The sequence below is a fragment of the Gadus macrocephalus genome, chromosome 16 (assembly GCF_031168955.1).
Source record: "Gadus macrocephalus chromosome 16, ASM3116895v1".
Lineage (NCBI taxonomy): Eukaryota > Metazoa > Chordata > Actinopteri > Gadiformes > Gadidae > Gadus > Gadus macrocephalus.
The window spans coordinates 14243049-14253604 of NC_082397.1; the positions used below are offsets into that span (position 1 = coordinate 14243049).

Here is a 10556-nt window from a genome sequence, read left to right on the forward strand (position 1 = left end):
TATATATATATATATATATATATATATATATATATATATATAAAAAGCCTGTTTGGACTGAACGATTATGAATTGATTTGGGCAATATTAAGCATTGTTATTGCGAAGGTTAAAGGTGTTTTAACCCAACTATAAGCCTAGAATAATGGTACACGTGTTTATTAATGGTTAATTATGCAGGTTTTTGACTCCAGTGTATTTATCCAGTGTGAACAATAACATATATTATATATATAAATCTACAAAAATAAAGAACAATAATTCCTATTTTGAGCCTCTTCCTTTCAAATATGTGAACGTATTGCTGAGCAGGTCGTAGCATAGGTGCCAGTGTAACCTCTGCCATCACCATCCATGCTACTGAAATCAAACAACTTCAATTTACAGCTACAATAAGCCTACATGACAGGTTTCAGTTCAAGTTTATTCAGTTTAAAATCAGCTAAGTTAGATTTACATCGAATTAAAATGCGGGTTTAGTCCGTCTGAAGGATGGCTAGGCTGTATAGCCCAGCCCCCAGCTTAACAGTGTGTTTTCCTCAGTGCTGACAAATGGAGCCAACTGGATGCTGAATATTAGGAGTGAACCGTCCAATCAGCAGCACTGCTGACTCCGTCGTACGATTATCCCCAGCCTTCCGGTCACGGTGCGGTGTTGTCACTGTTCTCGGTACCGGAGCAGACAGTGTGTCTTATGTTGAGGCTACACAGGGAGATGTGTGCGGTAAAACGGATTGCGCATCGTTTTTTAGTGGATGTTCGTGGTGACCTCTCCATTTGCATGTGTTTATTCTTGATCGACACGGATGTCTCCATGAGAACGACCTGCCAATAGACCGCACTGCGGTGCGTGTTGGTTATTTGTGATCTCAACATATTTGCGAATTTCGGTTTCTTTTGTTGGATCAAACGTCGCCACATGCAGCTTCAAAGCCTTTTTTTTTTTACGCCACATGCTGCAGCGATAGCCTGCATGATTTCGACCATCAATGTTAAACAAGATGCTCCGGTCGGAGGACTTGTTCATCACTCAGATCAATCCAATTTCTTAAAATTGTAAAGGGCTTTGACATCAAGAGGTAAGCTTGCCAGTTATAACTGTAAACGTGTCATTTCTGACATTGTCAGTAGATGGAAGGTCTCCATCGTTAACAGTTTTGGATTTAATTCCTGGTTTATACTGCATGACCTAGATATAGCTGACCTAACTTTATTTTCTCTACATCAAAATTGATTGTGAATATGTTATATGCTAAACTTGGATACTTGTATTTCAGCTATAGCACAGGCACTGAATAATATCAAACATAATTACAACAAGATATTTCCATTTTGTAGAATAATGAGCATTCGATGATTGTTTGCTGTCTGCCTGTCTCCCTGTCTGTCTGCCTGCATTTCTGCCTACCTGCATATACCTGACTGTCTGTCCTTCAGTCTATCCGACTCACTCCCTTTTACCTAGTGACAGAAGAAAACGTGTTAAAAGTGAAAAACAAACGAACGAGGCGAGAGTTACCTTAGCAGAACGCTCCTATCCCCTAATCCTAGCCATGTCTGTTGTTTCACCACTCTACCTAGTGTGTGTGGTGCTGGGAGGACTGGACCATGGACTCTGAGTGCAGCCTGCCTGGTCAGCTGGCCAGCGTGGAGCGCAGCACAGTTTTCCTTCAGCAGGAACATGTCTCCCTGCTCCAGGGTCTCCACCTGGAGGTCCTGGCCCTGCAGAAACGATGCACAGGTGAGCCTCTACTAGTGTGTGTGTGTGTGTGTGTGTGTGTGTGTGTGTGTGTGTGTGTGTGTGTGTGTGTGTGTGTGTGTGTGTGTGTGTGTGTGTTGTTTGGAGAGCACTTATAATCAGGAGGTACTATATGTACAGCCATTTTGGTCTAATATGCATATAGTGTACAATACTGTGACTCACCTCACAGGCTATGATGTCATGCCTGGATTCCTGGATGCCTAGGTCTTGTTCTCTGTAAGTGGCCTTGTGAACTGGCTCTCCATTTAATCAAGCCGTGAGTCGGAGGGGTTCTGCTGATGCTGTGCATTACAGATACACCAGAGACCAGCTATGGATAGTCACATAAACATACCCATCCATCATGCAGAACTCCTCTATGTTTGAGCCATAGTGATCCATATAAATTAGATTAGACCGTTAACTGCACTGTGTGTTTATGTGTTTGATTGTTTTTCTTAGTTCCAGCCTTAATGAAGAAGCTATAGAGTGTTGAATGAGACTAAGAAAAAAGCTATTTAATGCAGATTAGAACAATCCCACCATAACATCAGAGCTTGTTATTCAACATTAAGGAGATTGCTATTTAAATGCATGGGTGGTTTCTCACTGAGCAGGAATGAGTGAATGTTTTGTATGTCCTTGAGCCTTTCGAGAATTAACCCGATTCCTGGATTAAGTAGCTTGCAGTCATGTATCAGGGTGCATGTGCAATGGCTTGTTTTAATTGAAGATGTATGAGAGGTTTCTGCATGCGCACTCAGAAGCTCAAATGTATGCATAAAGAAATATTCTCTCATGCTTCCTTAAAAGGAATGTACCTTTTGCTGTACATTATATCTGATGAAATGGAGCATGGTGGAGGCATCACTGGTAGTCACTGACACTTCGGATCAGGCACATCTCTCCATCACTGCCTAGCTGTTGGCCTTTTGCCTTGGGGACTTCATGAGCTGTTAAGACTGACCGATCAGGATCCCATTTGAATCATGTATTTGAAAGGATTATGAAGGTAACCGGGCGAGGCATTGACAGCGTAGGGCTGATGTTGGTTTGACAGTGTGCAAATGAAATGTGAGATTGCTGTCGGTAGTCAGCTGGAAAAGCCTCAGTAGAGAGTGGAACTGGAGGAAAGACATTTCTGCTACAAACTGACTCCCCTGAACTGCTGTTCAAGCGGAAATTTCCTGGAATGGATTCCTGGATTGCACTAACATTTAACGTGCCAATTTTTTTTCTCACTTATTCTCACTCTTTTGTGTCTCTCTGCTGGTGTAATCTGTGTGGCTGGGGGTTCGCTGTGCTAGCAGAAGGAAGAGGTGTGGCAGAGTGTCAATCAGAGGATAAAAGTGTAGCTAGCGATTAGGGCTGCTCCTATTTTCATGTTCAAATGTCTTTTTCGCCTTTCTGAGTTTAACTTCATTATGAATCATTCATATGCACACTCCTATATTATTTATCGCTTTGAAAAATCTTGAATGAAGATGAAAGGAATTACGATAATTTTCATCTTTCCTTTCCAGAATAACATAATGCAGAAATCGACTGTAAGAGAATACTATCATTCATAACTTTTAATATATCATTACTTATGTATTAACTAGTAGGCTATTGTAGCAGAGCTATGAGCAGATCTTGAACGAGCCTATATAGGTATCTTGTCTGCAGCCCCTCCAGATGAAGACTAGTCACAACAAAGAGAACAGAGACCCAGCAGGCTATATTCATGCCTTTTTAAAGGCCCAGCAAATATTGAGGCATGAGTTAATTCCTTCTAAATTATTAGAACATAGTAACCGCCTTAGCATGTTTCATGAGCACTTTCCGATTTGTCTGTTAAAAGTGTCCTATGCAAACCCAACATCATGTATACTGTGTTTTACTGCATTTTTTCAATTACACATGATGCAATTGGTTGACTTGGTTCACTGTGAAAATATATAATGTGTTGTGTTATCGTGATTGATTACATATCTGTTCAGGACTGAAGTCTCAAGATACAGTACATCTGAGAGTATATCATTACATCCCCATACTGGCGCCCAAAAAATCTATTGAATACGTAATCCTTCAAAAATGAGCCATAGCCAGACATGATATATATAGGTTGTTGCAATCCGATCATATAGGATCAAGTGTTTCATCCTCTGCGGCAGTCTTTTCAGCATACTTCTCTTCTTTCCTGTCCTTCTTTTCTCAGAGCTGGCCTGTGAGCTGAGTATGAAGTCTCCAGGTAAAAACCAAATAGGTAAGTCAAGCACTGTAACGTTGCTGTTCTTCTCAACGGTCTTCCTCTTGCTTTACTCTCCGCCATCTTCCCTGCAGAGCATGAGGTCTGAGCAGCATTGTTTATGCAGCACTCTCCACATGACCTCTCTTTCGGCACTTATAGCCTCACAACATTCATCAGTCTTTTATACACAACCACTGCATCCATAGCTCTCCTCCTCCTCCTCTCCCTCACCTCCCCCCAGAATGACACTCTGTCTCATCCCTTTCTACTCCACCCTCTTTCTTTCACCTCATTTAGACAAGGGAAGTGTGCTCACATAACATTTAATAGATAGCGTTCAAGGAAAGCAGATGGGTACCGTTTTGTTACACAGCAGATCCAGAGCAAGGTGGGAGATAAACCCAGCTGCAGCTCATAGGAGCCATTAGTGCTCGTGATCGTTTACACACACACACACACACACACACACACACACACACACACACACACACACACACACACACACACACACACACACACACACACACACACTCATACAGACACAACCCACACACCAGCCTGGCACATTGATTTACTCTGTTCTGTTTTTCCTGCTCTCCTCCTCCTTGTGGGCCCAGAGGGGGTGTTGGATTACAGGCCCTCTGCTCCAACAGCAGCGTAGACAGAGACAGTCAGAGAGAGAACAACAGGAAGGTGGAGTAAAAGCACTGGATGAACGGTCGGATAGGAAGGAGAAGGGAGGGGGGGATGCAATGGGCTGCAGACATGGGAGGACGAGAGAGAGAGAGAGAGAGAGAGAGAGAGAGAGAGAGAGCGGTAGACAAACTGACACAAATGCAGAAAGAGCCATTCTAGCTACGTATTTGAGATAAGATGTGTCTAGTTTAAGCCATGAGCTCACACGGCGCCATCCCAGCTCACGCTGGGATGGCGCCGTAAGATCCGATGATGCCGATTTGCTCAGCGGCTGCAGGCGCCATCCTGAAAGACACACAGAGCAGGGATTAGAAGAGAGCGGAAACGGTGGAGCGAGAGGATGTTTTAAAGGAAAGGGACTTCAGAGGCGAAAGTGAGGATTTGAAAAAGAAAGAAAGAGAGATGGAGACGGAGTCAGGATAGCTCCTGGTTCCTGTTGATTTGGAAAGTGGGCGGGGCTTTGCTGTACGTCTTCTTTATTGCCACTATTGATCTATGAAGGAGGGTTTTAGGTTCTAAGTGGATCTAGATTTCACTAGCCTAGTCCCCCTGCCGCCGTCCCCGGCCACCCCAGAGCTGAACTCGTCTGTGTCCATCCAGGCATCTCTTTCCAAGTCACGATGACCTATTTCGGGGTGGTTGATCCACCAAATGCTTCTCTGTGGATGTAATCTGCCTTTACCCTTGGCTGAGCTGTAGCTTGACAACTCTATGCCTTCTCTGAGGAGTGTACTGCACTTTTTATGTTCTTTGGCAATAAATGAAAAACAGTGACAGCTAAATACGGATACTATGTAATGGCTCTGGAACAGATGGCTAATGTACGAGAAGAGGAGCCATCAGCACTTCTAATGTGATATCTAGTGTGTATTTTCTCAGGAAAAATCGGTTGGTGTGTTTTACTTCAGTTTCGCTGTGTTTTCTCTACAAACCTAGGTCTTTGGCCAGGGTGTGGTGATGTTTATGTTATCAAAATGTTTTTTATTTGCAACGCTGTTTCATGTCATAGTTTGCCCTCTTTTGAGTCATTTTTTATGATTCTCTGCCAGTCAGGGTTATTATCACACAGGGTTTGTGTGTGCCTCCCCATAACAATTTGTATCCAATGAATCATGGTCTTATTGATACTGGGGATAACTTTGTGTTTGTAGCTTTATTGTTTTCGGTTTTACCCTTCTTCGATGATCAGTGCCCTTTTCATGAACCATGTAAGTACCTGGTTCGCTTCAAGGCCTTTGGATCTTAATTGATTCATTAACGTATTAATCTGTTGCTTGGCCATAATATCCTACGGCATGATTTCCCTTTTTGCTATGAAGTACACACACAGATTTTACTTTCCACGCGCTTAATAAGCCTGCCCATACATGTGAATGAATACATACAATATCATAAAAAATAATGAAACCATTTCTGTTGCACTCACCTCAGTGCACACCAGTACTCTGATCTGATGGTCTGTCACATCACAATCTGAGACGGTAGCACATTGGGAAACAGAGATGTAGCGATAGAGCCTTGCATGAAGAGAGAAAGGAGACTCCTCCAACTGGAAGTGCCTGGCCTCCTGCCTCTGTTTAAACACACTAAAGGCCATATATCATTTTCTTGTTTGCTCCTGAATTATGCGCAATAGGCTTTCATAGTAAAATTGCTGATTTACAAAATGGTTGAGCTTGGACTCGACTGAATATACAGCGTGGCTTCTATTCAAGATCTTATTTTAATATCATCTGGGCCATCTGGGCTACGCCCATCTTAGGTATTTGGGCCTTAGATATTAGACATGGACGATAGATATGCTCTTTGAAGGACTGCTTTGATGCGTGTGCGTCTGTGTGTGTTTATGTGTGTGTGTGTGTGTGTGTATTTGGCAGAATTGCAGGAAGAAGTGGAGCTCCTCGAAGCCCGATGTCGGGCGGCGGAGGTGGGCGTGGCTGAGAAGCAGTGCACCCTGGGAGATCTGCGGCAGGAGGTGGGCCTCAAGGGGGCGGTGGTGGGCGCCCTGCGAGCCAACCTCAAAGAGAAGGAGAGACACTTCCTGGAGGAGCTGAAGAGGCGCAGCCACCGCTCCACCACGCTGAACACGGAGCTGCAGAGGCAGACCGAGGCGGCGGCGTACCTCTCCTTCCAGCTGCACGCCGCACGCCAGAAGCTGCACCACCAGCGCATGCAGGTGCACGGCCAGCGGCAGCAGAGCCTGGCCCGGGGTCAGGGCGCCCACAGCGGCGGCGGCGGCGGCTTCGGAGGACACTCTCGCCCCAGCTCGCCGCAGTGTCCCACGCTGGCGTGCGCCACGTCCCCGGTGGTGAAGCCCAAGCGTAGGAGCGTAGCCAGGCCGTTCCCGGGGCAGGTCAGGTTGGAGCGGGCCAGAGAGTGCGTTCCCAGGGAGATGATCACAGGCCCGGCAGAACCCACGGCCATGCCGGATCCGGCCCTGTTCCTTCACCCCCGTCGGCATAGGGTTCGCCCCAGGCGCTCCCCGGCTCAGAGACCGGGGAGGGCGGAGGTGGAGGAGGGCGGAGGAGAAGGGCTGGTTGAGCCCCACGATGAGGAGCTCAGAATGTCTGCGTCGCTAGCGCCCCCTGCTGCTCAGGCAAAGGCAGAACAGCAGCTGATGTAACCAATGCTGTGAAAATTTGAACGCAAACCATTTCTGACATTATCAGCTTTTTTTCAGGCTGTTAACGCTATTGATTATTATTCTGCATCTTGACCGAGTTCCTTCACAGACCTGTGTCATGGGTTATTGAAAATATTAAACCTCCATCGCCATTATGGGCCACTTTTCTAATAGAAGTTATTGATATTTGCTCATACTAAACTAGATTTGGTTGAAGTTAATGAATTAGTAAGGAAGTCGATAGGAGTATGTGTTAAACACCAGGTATAACTTTGTATGCCACTGGGCCTTATTTTTGGTCAGCACTTTTTTAGTAGTGTTATACATGATCTTAAAAGGCCATTTGGGTAAATGAAGCACCTTCTTCTGTGGCTCACATTCAGCTGTGTCGTTTCAAGAGGCAGCACATCGTAAATCAATCTTCCAGACAAAACCAACTTTGGTGTAGCCACCGGCTTCTGGTCACAGCTGAGAAGATTAAGTGTCTGCACCTCCGTGGCTGTCTTTGCTGTGAAACCTTTTTTGAAATTTAGATATCTGGTCTTTGAAATAATGTTCTCAATAATTTTATTTTTGCTTATTGTGGTGCAAGTTGGGTGACTGGATGGTTGGTAATACAAGAAGGGTTTCCTTGTAGGATATCATCTCTGACTGTGAATTGAGGTGGAACAAATACAAGACTAAGTTATGATTTACAGTCAATGATTCAAAATGTTAATCAGTCTTCCACTGGTGATATATACAGTGTAGGTATATACTGTGGTGTTTTTTTACTGTCTTTCCCCACATGTCCAATTATAAACCTGAGTGAAGGCTAGATACACCTGCGGTATTAACTCTACAAACCTTGTTTCTTCTAGAGGCAGTGCCCTAAAAGTAACCTTCATATTGGAGTAGCGGCTGCGATACTGTAGTGGATCCATTGGGTATCACTTCTTTGACCAGAGATGATGCTCAACATCTACCAGGGACTGTATTTGTTGCAATCTTTTATCTCAGGAATAATGGATCATGACAAATGTACTTTTTAGGATCTTCATTTCAAAAGGGTGATTTGAGTTAGAACATGCTGTTATGGTCGTTCTTACACATAGTAGTCCGACTAGTAAAAAGTCAGACTAATGTAAACAGTCAGATACGATTCATGAAAAGTTTTGCCAATTTGATTGAATGAAATATTGAATCAACAAATATGTTTCCATGATTAGGGTAGAAGAAATTTCTATTGTATTTATTATTTTTTGTTTAATTTAATCGGTGCACAACATGAATTGGCCTCGGGAAGCCAGCCTACCTATGGCACACAGACTATGTGACTCTGGTCTGGCTTTTTGAGGCTACAACATGATCAAATTGCTGTCTATGTTTTCATACCAATGTAGAATTATACCATTATATCATTTATGATTATTGAGAAGGAGTATACTGTGCTAGGTCGTCTTGCTTGAGACCTTTCCAATATCTTTGGTCAAAAAAGTGAACCATGGCTCAGAAACTGTTTTTGTAGGACTCAATGAAAATTATTTCATTCTATAATGTCCAACCTGAAGTTAGTGACACTTGTGAGAAGACAACTAAAATGTAGTAAAATCCTGATTATGATTGAGCCAAAATTTAAATACATATACCAAGAGATATCATCTGTAACCTAAGACCTGAGCAAACTTATTAAGGCACATTTTAACTGTTGGAAGCTTATAAGATTGCTCTTTTAAGTATCTGAGACTTCATCCATGATATATTTTTGTCCTTCAGAAATGTCATCTTATTTTGTGTATTTAGATATTACCAATAGGTTAATATTATTAAGCAGCCAGGTTTTATGGACATTTTAAGGTGAAAAGTGTTTGAATTATATTTATATTCTCAAATTAGTTAACTGTTATTTTTCTGTACTTTCCTCATTTGCCTGGAATTATTAACTTGACTAGAATACGCTGTTACCATTTCTGCCCATTTATCAGAGTCATATGAAAAGGTGAAGTCTAGTATGCTGCGTTAAGAAAAGCCAAAACTTATTGATAGGCTGAAGGCACCGAACTGAAAATATCTGGTCTTCTGCATCTAGTTCACAAGTGAATGTGTTGTTTTGAAGATTCACTTTGACTGAAAAGCCATTTTGCATGAATGTGCACTATTTCTCCTCAAGATTTGGAGAACAATAACAAGAATACAAAGCTCTTTTCATTGTTTCCCATAGTTCATTCAGCTTTTCCTAAAAGAGGTGTTTAGAACCGACTGTTGAACTACAAAAAATGTAGTACACCACGAGCCAAATAAAGGCCATCAGTTGACCATGTGCATCCTCCCACCTTTTTATAAAACAGTAATAGCATTATATCTCATTCATATCAGCACCATTCATCTTGAACAACAATCAGAACATCATGATCGTTTAACAGGCTTGCATTATGTGCTTATTGACTCAGACTCTTGGCCTGTACGTTGAGCCAAAGAGGTTGACCAGAAATAAGAAGTGTGATCACGGCAGAATGATTTGATGCCTTAATAAAGATGTCTTATTTTTCCTGTTTGCAATAGAGAACGTACTTTTGATTTCATATTTGAATGTCAGAGCATAATAGGCTACTATATCGGACATCAGAAGAGCAGTGCAGGGAGGGGATTAGCTATTGATGTTCAGCAGGATTGTCTTCCATCTTAAGCTGCTTATCCCAAAAGTGATTTAAGCATTATCATTTGTTGTAGAATCAATTTATAACATTGTTTGTCAGTAGAAGCCTGTCTCTATAATCCTTTCCTGGATGAGACCACTACATATTGTTAATCACTTTCCTTTTCGGAACTATAAAGTGTTTTATTTACTGTGTTATTTTGGTCCAAGCAATAGTGCTATGTCGCACCTTCTGGTTTTTGGTATATGTTTGCACACAATGTAATTCTAGATTGTTATATGTTTTGTAATTATTTTGGTTGAGTATTTTATTGACCTTGATTACCGCTTATACTGTGTTAACCTCCTATAGCGAACTATACTGTACACATAATTTGAATAAAACTGAATTGTAGAGACTGTTGTCAGATTTCGATTGAGAATAACAGTTGTTAGATGAGTTAAAATGATTCGGGGTAGAATGATCAAACCCAAATCAGGACAATAAATCATTGTCCTGTTTAGGGTCACTATAAAACAATACATAAAAATAACAACTATTTAAATCTTAGTCAGGCTGAACAAGGTCTATGTTTCATGAATATTCTCTATATTGACATTGGTAGTGTTTTGAGTTACATCGGCCCTT

General features: G+C 42.3%; 1 protein-coding gene across 1 annotated transcript; it reads left to right on the plus strand.

Moving 5' to 3' along the window:
- The first annotated feature begins 539 nt into the window (after positions 1–539).
- ccdc92ba (coiled-coil domain containing 92Ba) lies at positions 540–10324 on the plus strand. Its single transcript, XM_060076420.1, has 5 exons — positions 540–1079; positions 1582–1741; positions 3942–3989; positions 6548–8790; positions 8844–10324. Exons 2-4 carry the CDS (start codon positions 1609–1611, stop codon positions 7291–7293), a joined length of 927 nt encoding a protein of 308 aa, XP_059932403.1. The 5' UTR covers positions 540–1079; positions 1582–1608; the 3' UTR covers positions 7294–8790; positions 8844–10324.
- Positions 10325–10556: the final 232 nt, after the last annotated feature.

Coding starts and splice junctions, on each gene's coding strand:
- ccdc92ba (XM_060076420.1), top strand. CDS start 1,609: ATGGACTCTGAGTGCAGCCTGCCTGGTCAGCTGGCCAGCGTGGAGCGC. Junction 1,742..3,941: donor CCTGCAGAAACGATGCACAG/GTGAGCCTCTAC, acceptor TTCTTTTCTCAG/AGCTGGCCTGTGAGCTGAGT. Junction 3,990..6,547: donor TCCAGGTAAAAACCAAATAG/GTAAGTCAAGCA, acceptor TGTATTTGGCAG/AATTGCAGGAAGAAGTGGAG.